This window comes from Podarcis erhardii (assembly GCF_964252035.2).
Source record: "Podarcis erhardii genome assembly, chromosome: 15".
NCBI classification, from domain to species: Eukaryota; Metazoa; Chordata; class Lepidosauria; order Squamata; family Lacertidae; genus Podarcis; species Podarcis erhardii.
The window spans coordinates 11219689-11247432 of NC_138505.1; the positions used below are offsets into that span (position 1 = coordinate 11219689).

Below are 27744 nucleotides of genomic sequence, written 5' to 3' on the forward strand. Positions count from 1 at the left end.
TGTCGTTTGTTTTTTTATTGTTGTTGTTTTTTTGTCGTCGTCGCTTTTTTAAAATGATTTTTTTAAAAAAAGACCCGAGCACCAGTCTCTATGAGGTAAGAGGGGCGGCAGGGCCGAAAGTGCTGGGTTCCAATACTATTACTGCTTCTTCCAGTGCATGTCTTCCAGCTCATAGAAAAGGACGTAGCCCTCGCTGGACGGGACCTGGTTCTCGCTGATGGGAGACACACTGCAAAAGGGGCGGGGGGGGGGGGAGAGAGAAAGGATGGCACATTAGCAGAGAAACCTTACTTGCCTGCTCATCTTACTCGCCTGGGATACTCCTCCAGATGTTGCAGAACTACAACTCCCATCAGAGGTGGATTTAGGCAGAGTGACCAGTTCTGCCACACTGGGCGCTGAGCAGCGCACCACAACTCTAATGTACTGAACTGAGCGGATTGGAAGGCAAGAGGTGGATCCACAAAGGGCGCTGGTGAAATTTGAAAGTCTGCCCCTGCTCCCATCATCCTTGCCCACTGATCACATCTGCTGGGGCTCATAGGGAGCTGCAGTTCAGGTTCCCCACATCTGTCTTACAGTAAAGGAACATCTTAAGATGAACTTCAGACTTGGTCACACGGGAGACGGCAGCCCTTATGGTGCGCTGGTTCTAGGAAGTTAATACCAGCACTTTGAATTTAGTCTAGAAACCAGTAAATAACCAAAGCTGATGGTATTGAGATCACATCTCCTCCCAGTGATATGATCTCCTCCCAGTGTCAAATAAGCAATTGCATTTTGAACCAACTGGAAATTTGGAGTCGCCTGTACTGCCGCCCCACTGCCGCCCCTCCCTGCCCAGTACTTTTGTAAACTTTCATGTGTGTAAGGTAAAGGGACCCCTGACCGTTAGGTACAGTTTGAATGACTCTGGGGTTGCGACGCTCATCTCGCTTTATTGGCCGAGGGAGCCGGCGTACAGCTTCCGGGTCATGTGGCCAGCATGACTAAGCCGCTTCTGGTGAACCAGAGCAGTGCACGGAAACGCCGTTTACCTTCCCGCCGGAGCAGTACCTATTTATCTACTTGCACTTTGACGTGCTTTCGAACTGCTAGGTTGGCAGGAGCAGGGACCGAGCAATGGGAGCTCACCCTGTCGCAGGGATTCAAACCGCTGACCTTCAATCGGCAAGCCCTAGGCTCAGTGGTTTAGACCACAGCGCTATCCGCGTCCCTTCCATGTGTGTAGAGGATACTAAATAAAATTAATAACCACTGCCAAGTGTATAGAAGAAAGCCAAAGTCACAGGGTGTAGCATGGGCCAGATAATTTATCAATCTAATTGCCAGGTTCTTATTTTTCTGTAGCCATTTTGATTTTGTGGTGATACATGAGCTATGGTAGATGAAATCTTAGAAAGCACTGTGACGGCCAAAGAAGACTCCGAGAGGTTGGAGGGCAGGGCACCAATGTCCAGCATCCCATAATGAGCAGGAGAGGATTGTATCATGCTAAAGAGCAGGGGGGGGGGGAACATGCCAGTGAGGAAAACCAGAGATTTTGGTTGCTCACTCTTGCTCAGAGTCAGCTAATTAAAACAATGAACTTTAGTCAGTCATGCCTGTTGAATTCAATGGGTCTACTCTACGTTGGATACAACCCTCTTGCTGTTGTTTTGCATTGGTTGCAAAACTGAGCTGTTGACACTGCAGAATTTGGGTTCTAGGGCAGCCGGGTTTGAATGGCTTTGCAGTTGACTGCAAGGCTGCATCAAGGGTGTTCAGGCAGCAGCCTGGCCTACTTTAAACCCTTGCCAAGCAGGGCACACATTAGGAACAGGTGTCTTAAGCTACTTAGTTAGTACAGCTACCCAATTATATTAGCATCCTGGTCCAGAGCAGAGCACAGGATTTATGGTGCAAGGAAGCAGGCCACAGGCAGGAAGGGTTCAGGAAGTGACTTCTGACCCATAAAAGAGCTGGCCTGGGTGAGCGCCACAGTCCCACAGCGGGTGCGGAATCACAGAATTGTAGAGCTGGAAAATGCTGACACAGGGTGCAGTTTTCAGCTTCCTGCCCTTCACGGTTTGATTTAAGAAAAAAAAAGGACTTTTCTACTCCGTATGCCTACAAAACAGCTGAAAGTGAATGAGTGAATGAGAGTGTGTGTGTGTGAAACCTCAACAAGTGCGGCTGAATGAGAGTGGGAGAGGATCTGCCTTGCATGCAGAAGGTCCCAGGTTCAATCCCTGGCGTCTCTAGGTAGGGCTGGGAGAGACAGACCCCTGCCTGAAACCCTGGAGGGCTGCTGCCAGTCAGAGCAGACAGCACTGAGCTAGGTGAACCAACAGTCTGATTCAATACAAGGCAGCTTCCTATATATCCCAGGTTCCTTTTTTGGGAGGATGGGCCACAGCTCAGTGCGTGTTTTACATGCACAAGGTTCCAGGCTCAATCCTTTGCATCCAACCCCAGGCAGGCCCTGGAGAGAGCACCTTCCTGACTCCATAGTAGACAGACGCAGCAATATTGAGCGATCTGGACCAACGGTCTTACTCCCTATCTCCCTATGAGATGCATGGAAGAGCCTTCAGTGTCCGGGGAATTCTCCTCCCCAGAATTACTCAACAAGGAAATTACGCATTTCGAACCCGGGTTGCAGAATTTGGATCGCCCGACCAGCATCGTTTGGCTGCAAAACCCTGGAGAGTGTTTACACCCTTGCTTCTGATCTAGGAAAGCTTCCTTAGAACTAGACTAGAATCAGCGCAGTGGAGATTTGGAAAGGAAAGGAAAGCCATCGTCTTCTCTTTGCTCACCGGGAGTCGTTGTAAACCCGCCAGCCAGACTGGTCCTTGCAGAAGGCTGTGTAGTGGCCGTAGTGGACGCTGCCAGAATGATTGCACAGGGCATAGAGGTTGTACACAGGGGTGCCTGGAACAGGGAGAGAGAACAGGAGGAGCTCAGACTTCCCCTTCTCCAGCAAGCAGGCCCCGAGACGGCACAGGAGGGATTGGCCCAGACCTGGCACGCCAACTCACCGGCCTTTTCGCTGGCAAACTCTTTCAGGTTGAGCTGCTGGAGGGGGAAATCCACAAACACGGAGCATTTCTTAATGGAGTAACGGGTGGTAGAGAACCGGTTCAGGTCTGGGATAGGGTGAGTTAAAGAATTTTGTTTATTCAAAACTGATATCCTGCTTTTCACCGTCTGTTTCTCAAAACACATGAACCAATATAACTGGCTATAACTTGAAGTACTCAAGCTTGTTTTTTCCTCCTCCCATCCTTTCTTCCTCGTGTGTCATGTCCTTTAAGAATGTGAGCCACACGGCAGGGATAGTATTTGGTTTTTGTAAGCTGCTCTGAAAACCTTTTTGGCTAAAGGTGGTATAAATAAATGATTAATAAAAAATAAGTTAAACTCATCCTTCCAATTCTACACCTGATGGCAGGTGTGCATCTAAGTGAATCTCACGGGTTTAGCCTGCTTTTTAAGCACCATCCTTATATGTTTGTTTTGAGCCTGTGATGGCGAAGCAATTAAAAGTGCTGGGAGACTTGGGTTCAAATCCCCACTCGGTCATTAAACTCACTGAGTGACCTTAGAGGCCAGTCACTGCCTCTCAGCTTAACCTACCTTGCAGGGTTGTTGTGGGGATAAAACGGGGTCAGGAGAGAAGAAGAAGAAGAAGAAGAAGAAGAAGAAGAAGAAGAGGAGTTTGAATTTGATATCCCGCTTTATCACTACCCTAAGGAGTCTCAAAGTGGCTAGCATTCTCCTTTCCCATCCTCCCCCACAACAAACACTCTGTGAGGTGAGTGGGGCTGAGAGACTTCAGAGAAGTGTGACTAGCCCAAGGTCACCCAGCAGCTGCATGTGGAGGAGCGGGGAATCGAACCCGGTTCACCAGATTACGAGTTCACCACTCTTAACCACGACACCACACTGGCGTACAACCAGGCACACCACCTTGAGCTCCTTGGAGCAAAGGTGGGATATAAATGAAATGAAATATATATTATATAAATTTGTCTCTTCATGCGTCAAGCCGTTCTAGGGGACTAGGTGGGCTTCAGCAGCTTTCTGGCATCCACCTTGTATTGCAAAACCTTGCACAAGCCACTTTATTATACAGTGGTGCCTCGCAAGACGAAATTAATCCGTTCCGTGAGGCTCTTCGCATAGCGGTTTTTTCGTCTTGCGAAGCAAGCCCATTGACAGTTTAGCGGATTAGCGCTATTAGCGGTTTAGCGGCTTTTAGCGATCAGCTGTTAAGCGGCTTATCAGCAGATTAGCTGATAAGCGGCTTAGCGCCTTAGGAAAAGGGGGGGAAAAGGGAAAAAAACCAGCAGGAACTCGCAAGACATTTCGTCTTGCGAAGCAAGCCCATAGGGAAATTCGTTTTGCGAAGCGCCTCCAAAACGGAAAACCCTTTCGTCTAGCGGGTTTTCCGTCTTGCGAGGCGTTCGTCTTGCGGGGCACCACTGTATACAGTTTTCTCCAGGACTCAACCTGGAGGAGGACTGTAATGCTTGTGCAGAGGGCAGCGAGGGCACTTTGACCATTGGTCCCACTGCTCTAGAATGCACCTCCTGCCTTCCCCCCTAAACTCAGCAGGACTGGAAAGGAGCAAGATCCCGAGTATCACACACATCAGTGCAGCATAACCTGAGGCTTCATCATAAAAGAAAACCCAGGCCAGAATAGCCTTGGCGGCGGCGGCGTATTTAGAGGCCAGAAGAAGCCAATCCCGAATTCCTTAGGAAACCCAGGAAAGCATCCGATTTCGATTTACAGCAGTACCTCTACTTATGAACGTGATCCGTTTCGGGGTGCCATTCACACCCTGAAAAGTCCGTAAGGAGAGTGCCGCTACTGGGTGTGCGCGAAGCGTGATAGTGTGCTTCTGCAAATTGTGGAAAGAAAATCTAAAATTTGCTGCATGCATGGCATTGAAGGAAAACGTGATGAAAATGTTTTATAGATGGTACATCACACCAGTAAAATTAGCAAAGATGTATAAGACATGTAATAAGTGTTGGAAATGTAAAGAAAAAGAAGGAACGTTTTATCATATGTGGTGGGAGTGTAAGAAAGTGAAGAGTTTCTGGGAAGCGATATATAATGAATTGAAAAAGATGTTAAAATATACTTTTGTAAAGAAACCAGAAGCTTTTCTTTTAGGGATTACAGGAAAAGAAATAAGAAGAAAGGACTGTAAACTTTTTCAGTATGCAGCTACAGCAGCAAGAATTTTATTGGCCCAGAAATGGAAACAAGAGGAAATACCGACGATACAAGAATGGACAATGAAACTGACAGACTATGCTGAATTGGATAAACTAACTGGGAAAGTAAGATATGTGAGAGACCAAAAGTTTACAGAAGACTGGGGAAAGTTTGTGGAATATCTGAAAAATGTGTGTGATGTGCAAACAACGCTAGTGGGGTTTCAAAAAGCACTGTAAAAGTTAAGATGTATTGTCAAAAAGAAATAGAAGGGGGAGGGAAGATAAATGGCAATACAACGAAGGGAATGCGTACTGAAGAATAACTATGGATGATTACCAGAGAAGCTGAAGGAAGTCCAAAATGTTTTTTTTTATTTGTTAAAATTTGGATAAAATTGTCTAATTTTGTTGGAAAAGTAATAAAAATGTATTTTTAAAAAAAGATAGTGTGCTTCTGCACATGCACAAAGTGCGCAGATCGCTTCTACGCGTGCGGCGAAGCCGGAAATAAACACTTCCGGGTTTGCAGCATTCGTAACCTGAAAAGCCACAACGTGAAACAAACATAACATGAGGTATGACTGTATGTATCGCTTATTCCAAGTACTTTGTGTAATTCTGCAGAACCAGCCTGAAAAGTAGGCCAGTTTGACCATCTTAACATTTTTCACAGACTGTTCTAAGCAGCCACTTTCTCCCTGCAGTGTGGCGCAGTCATACTACAGGACAACAATTGTACAACTGTAGAAATTGCTATTGTTCCTTGTAGTTTACTGAGTTGGGATTTCAACTTGATATTTTTCTGTACGCCACTTTGGTAACCTTTGGTTGCAAAGTGGCTTCTACACCTGCAGATAAAATACAAACAGAATACTTTGGGCGCTCTGCCGCCAGCTGCAGCCCTGACTGGCTCCCAATTCTTGGGGGAAGTTGGGCCGGGGGGGGGGGAGAGGGAGAATGCAGAAAGGATACGTAGCACAAGGATGCGAGGAAAGCGCTGGATGGTCAACTTCTTGGTGCTTCGGGTCCTCTGCCGGCATTTGTCACACACCTGCTCAGAGAGAGAGAGAGAGAGAGAGAGAAAAGAAGAAGAAGAAGAAGAAGAAGAAGAAGAAGAAGAAGGGGAAGAAGAAGGGGAAGAAGAAGATGCTTATACTTCATTTTATTTCTGTAAAAGCTTTTATAAACCACTGGAGATTTTTTTATTTAAAAAACCTCTTAAACAGTGAGACAATTATCATTTAAACAAATAGACACCACAAATTCAATAAAACAGGTGCTACTGCTAATGCCATCACCCACGTGGCAGAAAAGGACGATGAACTTACTGGTGCGTTTTCAGAATCCAGCTCCTCCTCCTTGGTGAAGAGGCTGAAGCAGTCTAGCAGAGATACCTTCCCACCGGTGAAGCCTTTCTGTGAAATCAGGGCAAGGGTTTGGTTGGAAAGATCATCTTTACCACCACCCTATCCATTAGGCTGAACGTTCGAGGAGGCTTACAAACATCGGTGCTCACAGGTAAAAAACAAACGCAGGGATGAAGATCTCCACTTCTGGCAGCCCCTCTGCCCCACTGCCAGGCCAGCAAGTGCCAAAATTTACCCAGAAGCTGGGTGCAGGAACCTCTCCTCCCCCAGCTCCGTCTACCTCCCCTGCTCAAGGGGGTGTCAAGTCCCTTTGCTCAGATGGCCAAACCCCTCCCTTTTCCTTCTTGCTGCTTCTGAGCCACTGGAAAATTATAGGAAAGGTCCACAGTCCAGTAGTTTGCAAGAAGAAGAAGAGTTTGGATTTGATATCCCGCTTTATCACTACCCTAAGGAGTCTCAAAGCGGCTAACATTCTCCTTTCCCTTCCTCCCCCACAACAAACACTCTGTGAGGTGAGTGGGGCTGAGAGACTTCAGAGAAGTGTGACTGGGCCAAGGTCACCCAGAGGCTGCATGTGGAGGAGCAGGGAAGCGAACCTGGTTCACCAGATTACAAGTCTACCGCTCTTAACCACTACACCACACCAAACGTGGGGGGCTTTGAAAGCCCTACGGTTCATTTCAAAGTCCTGACAACTGGGGCTTCAAAAGGAAGCATCGCCTGATGTCAGTGTAGCAACAGGGGACTGACAGGTGGGCGGCCCATTTCTGACATTGCTCATGAGTAGATAAACACAAAATGACAACTAGGAATCTTAATTTTTAAATCACCACCTTTTCTTTTTTTTATAAAAAAACCCTCTCTCTTGAAGTGGTTCACAGCAGCAATTGGGAAGCTGTAGCCCTCCAGAGCTCAAAGGACTCCAACTCCCACCATCCCCAGCCAGCATAAAGTCATCAGGGATGATGGAAACTGGAGTTCAGCAACATATGGAAAGTCCCACCTTCCCTACTCCTGGCTTACAGGATAGGGGGGAAACCCCAATACTTTGACCAGTTAACCAGTTAAGAGAGAAAACACTCCAGAGGATTCCCAGATTAACTCTCCAGTTAAAAAGGATCCCTTAAGCTACCAGTCATATTAGTGGACAGGTCTGAGCTAGCCAGGCTAGCTATCTGACTTGCTGTAGGGAAGCTTCATCAGTCACTTAACAGCATCTGCCCTGAAGCCTGCCGTGACGACACTAGGAGCCTACCTTTGGGATAGGCAGGGAGAGGTCACAGAAAACTTCAAACGTGGTCGACCGGTAGCCACACGCTTGACACTTGAGGCAGCTTTTCAACTGGCCGACAAAGAGATCTAGCGCAGAGAGAGAAAGAAATGCTTCTGTTACTGTGTGGGCCAGCTTAAAAACAGCGTTTGACTTGCACATTCTGCTACAGCTCATGCGTCCTGGCTCCAAGGGAGCATTTCAAGCTGATACTAGATGGAATCAAAAGCACCCTGTAGGAGTTGCACACTGGCATTTAAATTTGGGTCTACCCTCGAGTGGCCCTCATGTTCCTGTGTGACCAGGTGGGCGATTCTTAGACTGGCTTAGTCACAGGCAAATCATTTCGACCTTATGGCTCAGCTCAGACCATTCCCATGCTGTAGGGCAGGGATGGGGGAAACCTGTGGCCCGGCAGGGATTGCCGGACTCCATCTCCCATCAGTCCCTGGCTAACTGTCAGGGATGATGATGGGAGCTGGCAGTCCAAGGTTGTGCAAGAAACAACACCTGCTCACCTACTATCTTGCTGTCTTCTCGCTCCAGGTAGCGCTTCCACATCTGGTTGGCTTGTTCGTCATCACTGGGGGGGGGGGGGAGGAAAGAAACCCAAGAGGAGAATGTGAGCAACATGAGCAGGAAGTGGAAGAGGGTTGGATGGAGGTGGGGCATTGGTTACCGGGGCAGAGAACAGGAGGAAGCAGAGCCCACCTGCAAAACGATTATTATTTTAATTCAGCAACCTCAGTACCAATGCATCACTGCAGAAGAAAGCCAAAACAGGCCCCTGATGAGCTTACAATCCCAGGCACTGATGGTGAACTGGAGGCCTATCAACCCCTGAAATTTGGAAGCTCAGTGGCAGCAAGTTGATAGCTGGCATGGGGGAAAGAGACTGAGCTGGGAACCTGTAAGCTCCTGGTTCAAATCTTGCCTCAGGAGCAACCTCGCTAGATGGTCTTTGGCAAGCCAGTCTCAGACTCCATCTGAAACGTGGGTGTGACGATACCAGTCCAGGTTACGGGGGTGTTGTAAAAATTACCTGAGAGTGTCTGCAATGTCACTTGAAAACTGGAGTGCTACAGAACGGCTAGTTATTATTATTAAGTAAGCAACAACCAGTCACCGCAGGGAAGATTTCATCAAACACCTCCTCCACACACAAACGCTTTCCAAGCATGGCAATTCTCACATCCAAGCTCTGCACTGAGCAATGGAGATGCAAGTATGAATCAGGCTTCAAGCGGTGACTAGAAACCCAGCCTCCAGCGTTTATGTGCTCAGACACACTCTGAGCGCTGCTAGTAGTTCAGCTACACTGGGAGGTCAGGCCCAACTGTTCACCACATTAGCCCAGGTAGGTCAGAAACACCCTGCACTAGGACAGGCCACTGGACCGAGAAATATGAGCCCATTGTAAGAACATAAGAAAAGCCCTGCAGGACCAGAAGGCCCATCAAGGCCTGCTCTCACTGTAGGGAAGCCTGCAAGTGGCAGCACTCTCCTCAGTTGCGCTTCCCAGCAACTGCCTCTGACGGTGGAGGGAGAACACAGACACCGTGGCCAGCAACTATTGAGAGCCTTCTCCTCTATGAACTTGCCTACTTTTCTTTTAAAGCCATCCAAGTTGCTGGCCACCGCTCGTCTTGTGGGAGTGAGTTCCACGGGTTAACTCTCTGTACTGAGTGAAGGACTTTCCTTTGTCTGTCCTGAATCTTCCAACATTCAGCTTCCTTGGGAAGCCCCTTCTAGCATTATCTCCTCTCTCTTCTGAGGTGGTGTTTAGGGGAGGGGGCCATAAAGCAGTAGCAGAGCCTGTGCTTTGCATATACAGTGGTACCTCGGGTTACATACGCTTCAGGTTACATACGCTTCAGGTTACAGACTCCGCTAACCCAGAAATAGTGCTTCAGGTTAAGAACTTTGCTTTAGGATGAGAACAGAAATAGTGCTCTGGCGGTGTAGCGGCAGCAGGAGGCCCCATTAGCTAAAATGGTGCTTCAGGTTAAGGACAGTTTCGGGTTAAGAACGGACCTCCAAAACAAATTAAGTACTTAACCCAAGGTACCACTGTAGCAGTTCCCGATCCAATTCCAAGGATCTCTAGCCATGGGAAAGACTCCTGGAATCAACCCGGGCAAGCTTTTCCACCTGCCTTGCCCCCTAACTGGGACTCTTATAAGGAGGAGCCGCTGCTTAAAGATTTGATCTTGCTCTCAATTTTGTGTGTGTAGGGAATGCTCTTTGCCTCTTTGGCAGGAAAACGAACGTAGTCAAACACTCTTCAAATGTTAATTATTTTGAATTTTTATCATTTGTGTTGGCATTTGTCTATCTATTCTTTTGTGAGCGGACTTGCGGGTCTCTTTTGGCTGAAAAGCGGCATATATTGTGTCAACAGTAGAAACTGGCATCATTCAAACAATCACTTTACATACAGTGGTACCTCTGGATGCGAATTGGATCCGTTCCGGAGCCCCGTTCGTATCCTGAAGCGAACGCAACCCGCGACCCCGCGTCTGTGTGGGTTGCGATTCATCGCTTCCGCGCATGACATCATTTTGAGCGTCTGTGCATGCGTGAGCGGCGAAACCCGGAAGTAACACGCTCCGTTACTTCCGGGTCGCCACCAAGTGCAACCCGAAAAGCCTTAACCTGAAGCGACTTCAACCCGCGATATGACTGTAAACAGTAACAAAACATAAGAGCTCTTAGATAGCAGAGTTGCCCAAAACCTGAGGCTGTGGAGAGCCACTAGCAGCAGACATCGCAGTCAAGTTGCATCAAATGCAAGGGTTTAGTTCCAGGTGTTGCATATATATGTGAAAACCATGCATAGCCAAAGTTACTTTTCATTTGGCTGCTGCTGGTGGTGAAGTCCCATGGGGAGGCCTCCCCCATGTTTCTGCTACCTCCCCTCACTCCCCCATGTGAAAGTGAGCAGCAGAAGGGAGGGGGGGGAGGTGAGTAAGAGAGAGAGAAAAATGGAGGCAGAAGAAAAAGGCTGGAATGGAGCCGCAGCTGGGCATGTAAAGCTGAATTTGTGTAAGTAAATTCCCAGATGATGCAACTTGACTGTACTGGGATAGATGACCTGGTATACATCAGCCTGACACATTCAGGGAGGAACTGTAGCTGTGTGGTAGAGCACCCGCCTCACAAGCCAAAGGTCTCAGGTTCAATCCCTGCCCTCTCCCTTTTAAAAAATAGAAGCATGCTCCGATTTGTGGTACAGAGCAGTTTCTTCTGTACAGCTCACAAGACGGCACCACATTTTCTGCACTCACCTCAAGGCGTCCGTGTCCTCTAGTACTGAGGGTCGCTTGGCGTCAGAGAGGATGCTGGGAGTCTTGCGCCCTTTCCTATTAATCTCCACATGCAACCGATCCATGAGAAATTTTAAGAACTCCTGAGCATCCTGCTGGCTAGAAAGGGAAGAAAGGCAGAAGCGTTGGGCAGGCCGGGGTGGGGGAAATGTTGGGGTGGGTAAGAAATGTGCAGCCGCACTGGGGCAGGGATAAGGCAATGGGCACCCCAACTTGCCTCACCTGTATCCTGTGAAAGATGGCACGTATTTCTGAAAGACGGCTTTGAAGCGGCTGGGGTTGGCGGCCTCCGTGGAATCGGGGTGCCATAAAGTGGCAATGACATCTGCAAAGGCTGGAGAATGAAGAGCCACAAAAAAAGAAAATAAAGGAGTTGTTCCCTTTCTCCTTCTCCATTTTTACACTGGGGAAAACACTCAGCAAATTTCATCTTGCTTCCTCTTCCTCAAAACACGGCAAATATGCTACCATTCCTGGTTTTGTCTTACAAATGAGGAATTGGGGCTTGGAGTTAGGTAGGTGGCCTGTCCAAGGCCGCACAGGGAAGACTGTGGCAGAGGCAGAACTCATACCTAGACCCTCTCCCTCCCAACAGGACAGGCTCAAAGATACTGCTGGTGGAAAACTATCAAGGGGGTCAGAGGAGGGCCTGGAGCAATGGAAAAAGATGTGCAAACACAATGCAATATCAAACGCCCGCTCCTTTAGGAGTGACTTTCATAATCCTCTCCCTGTCCCACCATTCCACCCCCCTACACCTCAAAATTGTGGATTACAAGCCTGGTCAGTTTGTCCCACAATATTTATTTAGGTGTTTCCTGTAATATGTTTGCAAGCTGAAGGCCAGAGACGGTGGCCTATGAATACCTCGCAGGTGAGAAAGGGACAGGACAGGACAGTGCTGGAATTAGGTCCTCTAATTATATAATACTTTGTTCAAGGCAGAGGTACTTATATAATAGTGGTCAACCGGGATTGGATTAAGGCCCTCCAGAGACCAATTTAGATTGCTGGCTCACTACAAGGATCCTTTTTAGCTGAAGCTCGTTCAGACAGTGATCTGGTTACATAACCGACTCTGCCGACAGGAAGAAAAACAACAACAGAAAAAGCAGGGCAGGGTCCTTCTGCTTCCCCCCTTTACCTTCGGTCAGCTCCTGCTGGGTCCGCAGAGCGCTGGGCTGTTCCTGCCGGAATTCCCGACGGAGGCAGTAGTCCCGCAGGGACTTGGTGCTACTCAGGCACTGAAGCACAGCATTCATGAAGCACTGGAGGGGGAGATTCAGTGGGGGTATCATCATGGCCTGCAGCATTCCCGTTCCCCCAAAAGGGATGGTGTGTAGACATACAGGATGCAGCTACCTGAAAGGTCACCTGCCCCTGCATAGTCCCAGGAGAACCTTTAAATCAGCTGGGGAAATTCTACCTCCAGCACAGCACTCTGCAGAACATCACAGGGTGGGGACTTGAAAACGAGACATTTTCTGTCCTTACCCTTGTATTACAGAATGCCGTTACTTTGTCTTTGCCATCAATTTCAACGGGTCTACTCTGAGAAAAAACAAGTTGAATAAACCCCCCTCCCATTGGGGTGTATCCAATGTTGGTCCAACTCAGAGCGGGGGGGAAACCAACAGGGCAGGAGATTTAGTTTTGTTTCATTTAGTTAGTTTGTTACAAAGGCTCTGCGAATGGTTGTTTGCTGACTGAGGGAAGTACAATTGTGTAATGCAATTGTATCAACATACCGTATTTTTCCATCTATAAGATGCCCCCATGTATAAGATGCCCCCTTTTGGGGACTCAGGTTTAAGAAAATGGGGGTGGGGTGCCCCACAGTTGTTGAGGGGTTTTTTGCGGACAGTTGTCCTCAGTTGTTCAGCTTTTTTTGGAGCGGATTGCCCAGTTTTTGAGGGGTTTTTTGGGGGGGGCAAAAACAATCACCCGCCATCAACTGCCATTCAACTGGCCACTTGCCACAGCAGCAGCCTATCAGCAGCAGCCCTCACCGCATACACAAATCAACATCCCTATCGCCAATGAAACATTCCTGCTCGCGGCAACAACCAATCACCAGTACACCCTCGGCACTATCCGTGTATAAGACGCCCCATAAATTTTGACATTATTTTTTTGGAAAAACAAATTGTCTTATACATGGATATATACGATAGTTTACTCAACAGGTAACTTCCTCCACTGATGTATTTCTTTATTCTTGAAAACACAGTAAGAAATATTTCAAAAACCAACACACCTAATTTAGGTCCATTAATTTCAATAGGTCTACTCTGAATAGGATTTGCATTGGCTACAACCCATTGTTTTTATGTTGCACACTGTTTAGTGAATAATAATACAGTCGTACCCTGGAAGTCGAAAAGAATCCGTTCCGGAAGTCCATTCAACTTCCAAAACAGATGGAAATCAAAGCACGGCTTCTGATTGGATTGGCTGCAGGAAGCTCCTGTAACCAATCAGAGGCTGCGGAAGCCCCATCGGACATTTGGCTTCCAAAAATAGTTTGCAAACAGGAACAGTCACTTCCGGGTTTGCGGCGTTTGGGAGCCAAAATGTTTGACTTGCAAGGCGTTCGGGATCCAAGGTACGACTGTAATAAAAAAGCTGTTTTTAAATGCCTTTAAATAAATAAAACCTTGCTGGAGCAAAGAAGGCCTGGGGTGAGTCAGTGCCTGGACAGGAGGGGGAACAACTGTGAACTGCACATCAGCTACCTAGTGCTCCAGTGCAGAATGCAATAAAACACCCATATTCCTAGCCAGCAATCCTGCTCTCCCCTTTTCCCCTCCTGGTGGTGGTGGGAAACAGGAGTGTGCTGCCATTTTGGAGCAACCAACCACAGCGTATGCTCTTAGTTATGCTGGGGTTGGCACAGCTGCTGGGTGTCTGTGTCCTTGTTGCTAGGCTCCCACAACTTCCAGAAGGGGATCAAGGGTTAGGAACGGGGACTGAAGCGGCAGGGTTGCAAGCTGCCTTCAGGCAGCACCTAAAATCCCACCGAGTTTCCAAAGATGCTGGGTCCTGCGTCTGATTTTGGTGCTTAGTGCAGAACATTTGTGGAGCCTACCACCCAACCTCACCTCCCTCAGCAACACCTGGATGCAGAATTCCAAACTTGTTTTCTGTACACGGCACAGAGCGGTTGTGCAGAATATGCACACATCATACAAGCTGAAAGGTCAAAATCATCTGCGGTGGGGAACCCACAGGCCGATCTTGGCCTACCAGGTTGTCAAATGTGGCCTCTGGAGTTTTAAAGAGCAGCTGGGGCCGTTTGCAAAAGGGCTTTCAAACAGCCCCACGCTACGCTTTCAAGTCCCAACAGTCACGGCTTCAAAGCGCTGCATCGCAAGATGCCACTGCGGATCCAGGCAACTGGCAGGTGGGCAACGCCACCCCCCTGTCAAATGTGGCCTTCCAGGGGTGGGAAAGATGCAGATCTCACCCACCAACCCAGAAAAGATTTGCCACCTTTGCAACACATGCACAACAAACTCAATAAGAGACATCACTTCTGCTGCTCTCATTGTGGCAAGTCTGACACGGCTACCTCGCCTCCTACCAAGTTTGACTTCTCAATGCCGGTTATTTTAAGGCATCTTTTGAATAACAAAAATTGCACATTGTTGGGGCCTTTCAAAAGAAACCTTTGTGACAAGTCCCTTATGCGGGGGGGGAGGGGGGAGTTCTCTTCACCTGGGGCTGGGGAGGCTAAGCGCCCACTTCTTACCGTGTTGCCAAGGTTGCGGAGACCTATGTGCCCAGAGCCCAGCAGGAGAGTGTGATGCGTCTGGAAAAAACAAAAACAACAGACAGAGTGAACGAGAGAGACAGAGAGGGAGGGATGGTTTGTGTGCTGTGACAGCGGGAATAATAGGCTTGTCTCGTCTCACGTCTCCACATGCAGGATGGACAGATACATCCGTACTTAAGTACACATACAGAGTGAGCATCCCAACCCAAAGACTGGCACAGGTCTCTTTTGTGGCATTGCCAGAGCTCCCCACCCCCCAGTATGAATCCTCTCAATGGTCTAAGGGTCGTTCCACTGCAGTTTCTGGCCAAGCTGCCTTTTGCAGGCTTCTCAAATCAATCCACCTCTCCCTTCCAGCTGTGGAGGAGTTCCAGCTCCCCTACCTAGTCATCTCGAGCAGAGAAGGAGTGAGCAAATCACAGCGGCTCTGAAGCAGGTTAGCTTGAGCGGTAACCGCTGAGGATTTAAATACACGCAATTATATTGTGCGACTTGCCGTGACAGGAAGGAAATCTGAACACAATCAAGAGGGGGAGGGAGGGAGGCACCCTTGGGGCATTTTTTTAAGACTGCAACCAAGAAGTTCTGAAACAGGAGCTGCATGCCCCCAAACGAGTCTGGATACCAATCCTTCCTTAGCTCCAGGGGGAGGGAATCAGGCATCCTTCAGACCTTTTTGGGATCAGACATTGTTGGAATCCAACTCCCTAACATTGGTCCTGCTGTCTGGGGCTGATGGGAGGCAGCTGAGCAACATCCAGAGGACCCAAAAGGCTCCACACCAACTGCCATGCCTTTCTAGAGCTTCAGAATCTTTTCCACTTAAAGATGCCAGGGACTGAAGGGCTTGATCAACTGAACTATGGACTTTTCCAATGTAAGAGAACTGTATGAGCATATGAAGTTGTTGCTGTATCCGCTGAAGGGGGACACCGTGGCCCTGCAGATGTTGCTGGCCAGGGCTGATGGGAGTCCAGCAGCGTCTGGAATTGGAGTCCAGCAGCCCCACAGATCCTGCCAACCCCTTCTTTAGACCACTGGCCCTTGACAGGAAGGTTGTGCCCTGATCTACAGCCATTTCATCCCAGCAACATCACTAACTGGTTGCTTTTCTCAGTTTCCTTTTTTTGTGGTGGAGGGAAGGAAGAGCTTGAGATCAGGGAGACCAACTGCAAAAGAAGACCAAGCCTCTTCATTTTTAAATAGCTGTGTGGTGCAATAAAAGCAGGCCTGCATCTGTACTGGAGTGGTGTTTTTAAGATGTTCAGATTGTTTTCTTGCTTGTGTGTTTTCCACTCTGGACAACTTTGGGAGGAAAAAGTGGGGTATGAATTTAGTAATACAGAAGGGAACTGCAGCAAATGCAGGTTTCTCTCACAGGGTAGATCCTCCAAGAAAAAACTCTTTCAAACAGCTATTAAAAATGTCCTCTCCTCTTCTTGCAGTGGGCGGAAGAGGAGAAGGAGGGAAACATCTCATCACAAACATTGTAACTGGGTCCCTAGTCGCTGGCCAGAATTAAAGGCAACTACTGGGTCAGAAACAAATAATTCAACAAGCGCTGCTCTCATCCACTATGAAATCAAGGAAAAGCATTTTCCACGCTCTTCTCAGCTGCAGCCTTGTCCCATAGGCCAAAGCTCCCTGTTCCTCAAATTCTCCCAGCAAACAGCAGGGGTTTTTTAATAGCCAAGTTTCTTAATCACCCTTCATTACAATGAAAACTGTCCCATATGGAACGGAATGGTATAAATCCAGCCAAAGAACCAAAAAGGTAAAAGGTAAAGGATACGGAGAAAGAGGCTCAGGGCACCTCTGTACAATAAAGCCACGCAATGAAGCCGCGTCAGACATTATCAACTTAGTGGCAGCAACGGGGAGAGATTGGGGGAGGGGGTTACCTCACTGGTCATCAGCAGCAGCCCCATCACCGCCGTGTGGACCACGGACTCAGAGATGTCCGCCGCTCGGCCATGAAGCTCCCGCTTGGTGGCCAACGTGCGGTGCAGCTTCCGGGGCAGCTCTACCAGAGTGGCCCCCTGGAGCCCCGGCATGGCTCCCCCGCTGCCTGTTCCCGCTTGAAGAGCCGGCGAGAAAGAGGCGCAGCCCTCGTCCTGCGCGGCGCCAAGCGGGGAAAAGGACTGGCGGGCCCTCCCTCACGTCCCTATAAGCCAGCAGCTCATTAGCTGATCCGATTTCCCCTGGCTATTCTTGGCTCCTCCTGGAGGCTCATCTCGGCGGGATTAATTAGCAGGAAGAGCTACTTTGGGGAGCAGCAACACTTTCGGAGAACTGCGGAGCCAGGGAGGGAACGGCGCGGCACAATAAAAACACAACCAAAGCAAATATACACAGCTCAGGGTGACCAGGGTTACGGCTAGCAGCCTTCCCAAGAGGCCCCTGCAGAGTCCTCGAGAAAAGCCCCAAGACCCAGCGGGCAACTGCTTCGGGCGACTTCTCAGTGGGCCAACCCACCTTGGCACAATGGGACGTTCCCCAAAAGCTACCTTGGGCAGGGCAAGTCGGATAGTTACACAGACCTATAAAAACTGCGCAAGAGAATCCCTGCCGCAGGGAATTAATTAGCCGTTACAACTCTGGAAGATGTCAGCACCTGAGTCGACCAGAGTCACTAGCAGGGGAAACTGGGTGCAGACAGTGCGCTAGGAGCTGGGCGTGGACATTTTACCCCTAAATCAGTCCAGGTTCAGCAAAAGGGTGCCAGCTTGGGACAGCAGTGGAAGAAAATGGGCACATTTGAGAATGTGCCTTCCCCTAAGCCATCACCACCCTCTCCAATAAAAGACCGTCCCTGCCTGCACTCAGAAAAGATTTAGGGGAGACATCTGCTAACTCTATACATTTTGTTCCATGCATCTGTTTCTATGGAAACAAATGTGATTTTCGATAGGCCATCACCAAAGAAAAGTCTCCTTTCCCTCCCTCCCATCTGCCTCCTGCTTTCAAGTGTTGGAGAGGCCACAAGGAGGCATCTCCTGAGATGGCTCCAACAGGGGCAGATGGACCAGTGGAAGCCGCTTGCAATGCAACTGTGCAGAGGCTGCTCCTTGAAACGACGTTTGTCCACAAAAAGCTTCACTGATTTTCACCAGGCAATAAACAGAAAGAAGAAAAGAAAACCATGTGTGTGGGTGACAGCACAATGAACAGCCATCACCCCTTGGGGACGGGGCATAGCTCAATGGGAAAAGCGTCTGCCTTGCAAAAGGTCCCAGGTTCAATCCCAGCAGCATCTTCAGGTGGGACTGGGAGAGATCCCTGCCTGAAATCCTGGAGTCAGTATATGCAATACTGAGCAGCTAGGTGGCCCAATGGTCTGACTCAAGAGAAGGCAGCTTCTTATGCCCTCCTCTCTGTCTGGACCACTGCTGAGAGTGAGGAGGGCTGCAGCTGAGTGGCAAAGCATCTGCCTTGCCTGCAGAAGGTTGCAGGCTCAATCTCTGGCCTCTCCAAGAAGACCTGGGGATGTCAACCGCCTGAAACCCTCAAGAGTCAGTTCCGATAAAACTCAACTCTGTATACAGAGGCTTCCTAAGTTTCTCACTGCCGCCCAAACGACACCCAAAGCGCCTTGCTGTAAGAAGCCATGCCTGTGCTGTCTCACTTCCCAGCAGCTGGCATGTGGTGGGAGTCAGGCCAGAACTCCACCCTCCTGCCTTGGGGAACCAGATCCATGCTGGCCATCTGCCAGTATTTACAGGACTGTAAGTAATTGATATGAAGGATACAGAGGCAGCCTGTTTGCAAAGGGGAAAGCAAACAGCTAGGGGCAGATCTACAGGAACCCATTCAATGGTTATTATTCTTTTGGAGGGATAGTTCAGTGGCGTAGAGCATCTGCTTTTATACACAGATGGTCCTGACATCTCCAGGTAGGGATGGAAAATCCCAAAGAGCTGCTGCCCGTTACTGCAGACAATACTGAACTAGAAGGGCCAGTATTCTGCCTTAGTAGTATAAGGGAAGTTCAAATCTAAACCAGGCAAACTACCACAAGTCCCCCTAAACTTCCTTTGGTGGTGGCTTCCTGCGAATTCTCAGAGAAGGATCTCTGTCCGACTCGCCGAAGCACAACCTGCAAGGTTCCATGGCCGATAAACCCACTTAAGTGTGTCTAATGCAGCTGAGCCACTTAAAACCAGCTTAACGACTACAGTGCTCTCCCCCCCCCCCCAGACTCACCCCCAAGGAATGCTGGGAACTCTTGTGGCTGTCTATTCTGTTAGAGATACTTAGCCGCCTGCCAAGGAGAGTCCTGCGTGCGTGCATGTCTGCCTGGGAGGAACATGAAACAAAGCAGTTAAAAACTAGCGGGAGCGGACAGGATAAACATCAAGAGAAATCCAGCGAGCGTGAGTTTCTGCTCACGCAACCCTCTGGGGCAATTATTTTGGGGGGTTAGGGGGGATGCACCAGGAGAGGAGAGAAAGAAGTCCTGGTATGCAAGCAGAGGTTGAGTCGGCTCAGGCTGGGGCACCCACAAACAGATTGTGAAGGCAACAGCCTGTCCCCAGCATTTGATATTCAGCGGTATACTGCTACTGAACATGGGAGCTTTATCAGGCGATCAAGAGATGAACAAAAGCAATCCACCAATTTGTCTTATCTCCTCCCTTTAAAGGAGGGAGTGGGAACCTCTGGCTCTCCAGATGTTGCTGGACTCCGGTAGGCCCCAGCCAGCATGGCCAATGGTCAGGGAGAGTGGAAGCTGGAGCTCAGCAGCATTTGCAGGGCCACAGGTTACACCAATCCTGCTTTAAGACAAACCAAAATGGCAACTGTGACTGCACTTCACGGCAACGTACCCCCCATAGTGCCACAAAAGTTATAGCTTTTAAACGTGTTTCTTGGGGTGGGGGTTATTGTTTCATTTTGGTTTTAACTATCTATTTTGTCCTTTTATCCTGTATTTTTATCTTATGAACTGCCCTGACATCTTTGGATAAAGGGCGGAATATAAATTGAATAAATAGTAAGTATCCCACACTTTGTTTTCTAAGCACTATCTTGCTAAGAGGTTGGTCCTCCATGTCTAGTATGGAAACCCAGGATGCGGGATTCTTAGCAGCCAGGGAGGAAGGGAGGAGGAAGGGGAAAGCATTCTGCAAAGTATTTTGGCTGAGGAGGGACAAATGTGAGGGGTGCAGGACGGAAGAGGAATCCAGGACCCTTCTGCCACAGGGAATTCCTTCATGCCTACAACTCCCAGGCAACTGCTTAAATACAGAGATGCCAAAAGTGAATCTACATGTGCTGCAGAGAATTACTTTCTTCAGTTTGCCCCTGGATCTACTGCCAATCAGTTTTCTAGACAGCCCTGGATTCTAAGGTTAATAAAATTCCTTCTATCTACTTTCTTCACACCGTGTACCCTACTGTAAAGCCTGGGGCCCTCCATTCCCCCAAAGATTATCATTGCTGGGCACCCCTTGCCAGTCCCTTACAGCAGTGGCCTTCTCCTCCAGCCTGCTCGGAACAGGGCCCTTGCTCTGGGGTGGGCTGGTGGATACCGGGACGTCTTGGGAGCGAGCGTATTCCGTGGCCTGCGGGTCGAGGGCGCGAGTCCTGGGGCAGCCCTCCGTGCGGACGGACAGCAGCGTGGGTGACGGCCTCCCATCTGCCCCGGGGGTGACATTGACTCTCCGCAGAGACGAGCTCCTCTTCAGGGCCAGGGCGCCCAGGCCGTGTTTGTGGCTACACGACGGGCTGCGGTCCCGGAGAGCAAGCCGGTTCAGCACGGCACTCAGCTGCTCCTCCCCGCGGCTGCCGGACTGGCTCAGGTCGCCGATGCTGATCGACTTGGAGCGCAGCAGGTTGCCGCTCCAGCGGTCTGAGTCCGGCCCGCCCAGGAGGACGCCGGGTGGCATGGTGAAGGAGGCGCTGCCAGAGATGGTGCCGGCCTGCGGGCAGCTGGGCACCTTGAGGGCGTGGTCTGCCTTGACGGGGCCGCGGCGGGAGGCAGAGGCGCGCAGTGTGTCGCTGCGCTTGGAGGCCCGGCCTCGGTCGAGCTCCAGCTTCTTGCCCCTGTCATCCAGAGGGCTCGGCCTGGGTGGCAACGGGCGCAATTTGGACGCCACGGAAAGTCCATTGGAGGCGGCGGAGGAGCAGCCACGGTGCTCTTGGCTCGGGGCTCGGTGTCCATTGGGGAGCTTGGAGGTGGCTTTCGGCTGAGAGGTGATGACCGACTGCTCTCTCGCCCGGCTCATGCGGTGCTCGGAGGCTTGCGGCATTGCGGAGAGGAGATAGAGGAGGGCCCTGGGGAGAAAAGCAACAAAAGCGGGAAGTGGGGAAACGGTCAGGTCTGTTTCTTCACCTTACGTTTTTGAAATACAGTGGTACCTTGGTTTACAAACTTAATCTGTTCCTGAAGTCCATTCTTAAACCAAAGTGTTCTGAAACCAAGGCCTGCTTTCCCATAGCAGCGGGGGACTCAATTTACGAATGGAACACACTCAACATGTTCTATTTCCAAGGCAAAGTTCACAAACCAAAACATCTCCTTCTGGGTTTGCAGCGTTCTTAATCCAAGTTGTTCATAAACTAAGCTGTTCTTAAAACAAGGTACCACTGTATGTTTGTTGGCTGTGCATTCGGATACCTGCTAAGATATCATAACCAAATTTGGCATAATGGTTCCTCCAGAGCTCAAGGACCAGGCTTTTGTCTTTGTTTGGATACAGCTGGGCATCATTTGGAATCAAGATGGCAGACTGAACCTTTCAGAGCTGCACTGGTTTTTTGGTTCCTTATCATTCCAGAGCAATGCCAAATATGAGGCTACTGGTTATTAATACTGGGTTGGAGCCAACTGAGAAATAAATAGCTATTACTAATTTGTCCATTGACTTAAGTACATCTGCTCTGAGTAGGATTTAGCTGGATAGAATCAGTTATTAACAACTTTATATACCACTTAACGTTCAGGATAGGCTTCTGTGCTTTTTACTGTGTATAAAGGAAACAAAACACTGAAGTAGAAACATTCCTAATTAAACTACACAATCACCTTACAATATAGACACCCTTAAGTGAAATATACATTAAAACAATGCAGCAATTAATCCAGGAGACTGTGGGAAAAGGTCAGTTCAGAGGACTGAGCACACAGACTCTTGGGAAATCCCAGTTTCCAATTTAATAAAGGCATGGAGATTTTTTAGCCCCTCAAAACAGGCACTCAACAGAAATGGACAGCACAAAGCCAAGCAGCACAAAGACCCCAGCCCAGCAAGCTGGAAACGCACCTCTCAAGAAGTGCTAGACTCTCACCCCCGCCGGCCCCTGGCTCACACCTCACAGAGGTGGCTGACTGCAGGAGGGCTCCTCTTGGCAGATGCCCTGCAAGACAAAAAAACAGCAAAGGAAAACTGGTAAAATTCTCCGCCTTTACTCAGAGATGCTCCCCACAGCCAGATTCCAGGATAGGTGGTCCCAATGGAAAGGGAAGCGCTTCCCTGCATCTCAGGGGGAACCGAGGCCACATCTTAACTCCAATTCCTCAGAAACAAGGGTGAGCATAGTCTGTAAACACAATGCAGGATTCAGCTCAGCTTCTGGCTTCCTGAGAACCTTGGCTTTATTTCTGCGATACAGGTTTAATAGTTCTCGTCATTCCAAGGACGGAGTGAAAGGAGCTCTGGAGGTACGCAGATTGTCAAAACCTTGGAAACCGAAGCCTAAGGCCACCTGGCTGGGAGTACCTGTAACATAATGGGTGTTTCCTTCACATTTTTATTCATTTGCTTAGACATTTTATATAGCTCTCCATTATATCATCTCTGTGCAGCACACAAAAATCTCAATACAATGACATCAAAACCCAATTAAAATTACAAAATCAGAATTAAATTAAAATGCCTGCTGGATTATTATTTTTTTAACCCAATTCAGAAAGCACAGAAGTTCAGCAGGGAGGGGGCCTGTCAGACCTTGGCTAGAAGGAGGTTCCACTGGGCCCACATTACCAAATGCTGCGCATCTGAGCCATGGGGGGGGGGGGGACTAAAACTAACAGTGACCAGTGACTCCCCTGAATACTTCTCTGATCGGCAGGGATACAAGGGAGAGGTGGACCCTGAGGTGTCCAAGTTGTTAAGAGCCTTGAACCTGGCCCAGTATGGCCAGTCAGTGCAAGCTTTTGAGCACCAGAGACTCTGTGGCCCTTCCATCAGCCAAAGGCAGCATGGCCAGTGGTCAGGGATGAGGGCGGTTGTAGTTCTGCAAAATCAGGAAGGCCACAGTCTTCCCATTTCTGGGGTACAGTAAATCACAGAGGGGTGTACAGAGAGTTGCCCGTCTGCAAGGAGCTTCCAATCCAAAAGAGACAATGGGAGAAATGAAGAAGGGGGGAGAAATTGTGGACAGATGCAGTTACATCGGCCTAAAACTTGGTTAAAGTTGGAAAGAAGAATTCAGGAGGTAAAATCCCTTAGAAAAGGATTAATTTTGAGAAGTGATTCAAAGGAAGGGAGGCGAGGTGGCGCCATGTACATATTTAGGAGGGAGTTCCAAGCTTCGAGAGCAGCAAGGGGGAATAGGCAGCATCGCTGCTCACTCGCATTTGCATCTCAATTATTTCATGAATTAAGCTTCATGTGCGTCTACTTACCTAAATGGTTTTATTCCAATAACCAGGACACCTAAAGGTTGGCCAAAAAATCACAAACACTCCATAGGGCAGGGAGGTCAGGCATTTTTTTCAGCCCAAGGGCCGCATTCTCTCATGGGGCATCTTCCAGGGGCCACATGCCAGTGTCAGGGCAGAGTCAGTGGTAAACTGGGCAGGGCAATGGGTGCAACTCTTACTTTGTATAGTAGGCCACGCAAAGGTCACACATCTTTCCATCCTGGCAAGCCAGAGGCAACCTGGCCCAGTCAGAGAAGCCTGAAGGGCCGCATTCGGCCCCCAGTCCCAAAGTTCTGCCACAGTGGTATCAGCCAAACAGCTTTAGGGAATTGTGTAGTTATATGACTTTAGGTGGTACTGCAAGGCATTTACACACATTCGTGAAGGACCAGTCTATGAATGGGTAGCAGCCACGAAGGCTAGTGGAGTTCAGAGGCTGTATACCTCTGAATACCAGCTGCTGAAGAAGCGGAGAACAGGAAAGGGCTATTGCCTCTTTGAGCTGCTTGTGAGCTTCAGAGAGCTGCTGGCTAGCCATTCTCCATCAGAGGTTCTCCTTCAGTTTCCTTTGCTACCATTGGCCAAAGGGGTTTTCTTCTGCATTCCGGGCGCGATTCTTTTAGAAATCACAATTCTTTGGAAATCAAAACTCAAGGAGGTCTTTACAGAGGCAACAAGATTCTGAGCGACATATTTAAAAACAAGGGAAAACCCATTTTCTGTGCCAAATTCAAAAGGCCTGCTTAAGCAGAACTATGGGAATTACATGAATTATGCAGACTTGAGGAACAAAATAAGCAGCAGAGGACCGATGCCTTCATGCTCCGACTGTGGAGCATTTGGCAGGTCACTAGGAAAGGCAGGGTACTGGACTCAAAGATGAAAGCTGCAGTCCAACAACATGTAGAGGTCATAAGGTCCTGGCCCCCGCCCCAGCTTTAGTGCAATCTAACAGGGCTCTTCTTATGAGAGACAGAGCTATGCCCACTGAGACCTCAAGAGCCACATAGGAAACAGGCTGGGACACACAAATTCCACCCAACCACAGAATAGGGGATCAAAGTAAAGAGCTAGCCTTCAGAAAAACCTTTCCTTTTTTGCAAAGTAAGACTTGAAAGCAAGCAGGAGAAGAGAAGATTCTGTAACCGGTATAGTTACGGTATTTGTCACTACACAGCAGAAGCAAGAGAAAGTAGATGAAAAAAGAATATGCAAATGTATTATCAGCATAATTTCTGCCGTGGTTATAGAATCTAGCTTTTCTCGGCACACAGAATTTCGACACATTCTCATTTACTTATATACAGAGAGTCCCATTTATATAAATGACACTGAAGAAGCCTGAGTGGTCCTTTGCTTATATTCTAAAATATTCATAGGAACACAGAGGAAAGAGGAATGAATAGAGACAGACACAGGAGATGCAACAGAAGAACAAAAATTGTGTAGGTCCCTCAGAAGGTGGTGGACTCTCCTTCCTTGGGGTTTTTGAAGCAAAGGTTGAATGGCCATCTAATGATGCTTCAGTTGAGATTCCTGCATTGCAGGGGGTTGGACTAGATGACTCCCAGGGTCCCTTCCAACTCTACAATTCTATGAAAAACAAAAGAAGAACAAAAGAAGAGCCTGCTGGATCAGGCCAAAACCTAGTCAAGCATCTTGTTCTCGCAGTGGCCAGCCAATTGCCTGCGGGAAACCCACAAGCAGGCTTCAAGCTTCAAGCCAAGGTTTCTAGAAGCTTATTATTTACATACACAAAAATCCCAGAGTTCTCTTTATTATCAGCCAGTCTACATCTGTGTCTCCCTCCCCCACAACTTAACTGGAATCCAACTCTTAGCATGGCCAATGGCCAGGGAAGATGGGAGTTGGAGTCTAACATCTGGAGGATCACAGATGTGCTCCTTGAGGACAACCACCACTGGTCCTCATATCTTCCCTTTGCTCTATTGCTTCTTTTCACCGTGGCTGAAATGGAAAACAAGACATCCCCTGGGAGTTCCAAAGCTTCATTGACATGCAAAACGTTATTGGGAGAGATAGAGCACGCCCACCAATGTCAGGCATAAACTTGGATTACTGTACAAACTTTGTCCAGCCAGGTCCCTCCAGAAAGCTTCCATCATCCAGGGCTAAAGCAGCAACAATCTTCCCCTCATGTTTGTCCTCAGCATTGGGGAATTCAAAGGTAGTCTCAACCTGTACACCAGTGATGGGGAATCTGTGGCCCTCCAGATGCTGCTGGGCTCCAATTTCCGTCTACCCCAGCAAGCATGGACAATGATCAGGGATGATGGAAGTTGTAGTCTAATGACATATGGAGGGCCTAACAGGTTCTCCACCTCTACTGGATATGGAAGTTCAACAGCCTTCTCCTCTCCTATGTCTAACCCTGTTTGAAGCCATGACACCTAGCGGCCTCCACCTCACCATTAAAAAAAAATCCTTCAAATCTTTACTACTGCCATATCTTGCAGCAGCAAAGAGACACTCAGAGCTCTATCCTTTTCTGTGAATTTGACCAAATCTTCAGAAACACCATAAAGCCAGATAATGACACTGCCATATACACCATTTAAATACTAGGTTTTTATCCAACTTCTACTCAGAGTAAATTCATCGAAATGGAACTGAATTAGCCATGCCTATTCATTTCTATGGGTAGAACTAGCCCTGGATACAACCCAATAATATATCTAAACACCTAAAGCACATCTATTATCTAAACACCTAAAACACATCTAAACACCTAAAACACAAATCCATCTTCTGATTTGGGGTGCATCTTCCCATTTAAAAAGACAGTCCATACCTTCCCTATTTTAAAACCTATATTATCATCATTATCAAAGCTCCTAAATTTCTCTAAGCACTGTTTGTAAATTAAAGGATAAGACAATATCTGCCCACTAGCTCACAATTCAATAGACACAATGTGAAAGGAAAATGGAATGAGGAGGGAAGAGGAAAATCAAGGACTGGAGCAGCTGATCCTCCACTGGCAGATAGATGAAGTTGGTTTTGCCCTCGCCAGGATGTCCTTCTCAAGAGGCAGCTTCCTAGTAGCCCTTGTCCATGCATCTCATAAAACAGTAGTTATCAACCTTTTCACTCCCAGAACCCACTTTCAACACATCCATACATTTTGGGACCCATTCCCTAATATTTTCACCGTGTATCTGCATGATGTCTGTGCTCCTGCTGCAACCCACCTTGGAACAAGCCGTGACCCACTAGCGGGGTCCCCGAACCCACCAGCTGAAGACCAGTGCCATAAAAAGCATACTGACACCCAGAACAGCCCCCCCCAATTGTTTTACTTCCAAGCCACACTTTAGACCCACTTACTCCATAGTGGTTGGGGGTCTTCCTGCTGTCACCAAGAGCCCACCCCAACTCCTAGGCGGCACAGCCTCATCGGCCGACCTCTAGAGCCCCCCTTCTCCTTCGCAGTCCAGAGCCCCCATGAGAAGCCCATTCCCCACCCCCTTCACCGAGGACCCTGGGGAGAGACGTCCCCCCGCCCGAATAAAAACCACAAACCCCACCCCGTCAAGACTCACCCCACATATTATTATGCCGCGATTACATAATAATGTCAAATTGTGCTCCCTGCCCTCCCCCTCCCCTCGCGTTATACAGGCACAGCGTGCGAATGTCGCCTGCGCTAGACAGCATCTAGGCAGGTGGGCCTTACCTATGTCGCGTTGTGCCCCCCATGCAGACCCACAGCCGGCCCCACGACTCAAATAAGGAGAGGAGCCCCCACAGCATCCTTTTAACCGAGCCTTTAGAGCCCCCCTCTTCTTAAGCCTTCGTGCTACACGGCCCACGGCCCTCACCCCCCCCCAGCCCTCAAACCCCACCCCGTCCCGCAACAGACCCCCGGTGCCGCAAAGGAGTTCAGGTGTGTGGGCCTCACCTCCTGCAGGACGCCATGGCAACAACAACTCCTGCAGCACGGGCCGCCATCTTTGTTCCTCCCCCCTCCCCGCCGCACTCCGCGCTTTTGCCCGGCCGAGGCCGGCTTCGCGCGGCTCCAACGCGCAGGCGCTGGCACGCCTTTCGGGCCCCGCGCGCGCAGACGACGGACTGACGGGACCTGCGCGTGCGCAGCTCATCCTCCCTAGGCTCCTTTTGTTG

The 27744-nt window shown here is 49.0% G+C and overlaps 1 protein-coding gene across 4 annotated transcripts; it reads right to left on the minus strand.

Moving 5' to 3' along the window:
* On the minus strand, positions 1 to 27722 carry USP21 (ubiquitin specific peptidase 21; the record flags this gene model as incomplete). 4 transcript variants are annotated; one of them, XM_081840955.1, is made up of 15 exons in its annotated part: positions 1 to 229; positions 2802 to 2916; positions 3024 to 3131; positions 6189 to 6267; positions 6545 to 6631; positions 7839 to 7942; positions 8372 to 8436; positions 11141 to 11278; positions 11402 to 11513; positions 12324 to 12447; positions 14931 to 14990; positions 19158 to 19250; positions 20420 to 21230; positions 22220 to 22313; positions 27524 to 27722. In XM_081840955.1, the coding sequence occupies 15 exons, from the start codon at positions 27720 to 27722 to the stop codon at positions 139 to 141; spliced, it is 2280 nt and encodes a 759-aa protein (XP_081697081.1). In that variant the 3' UTR covers positions 1 to 138. The 4 variants fall into 4 exon arrangements, with proteins under 4 accessions (XP_081697081.1, XP_081697084.1, XP_081697082.1 ...); XM_081840958.1 differs by lacking the exon at positions 27524 to 27722 and adding an exon at positions 26950 to 27092; XM_081840956.1 differs by lacking the exon at positions 19158 to 19250.
* Between the last annotated feature and the right edge of the window lie 22 nt (positions 27723 to 27744).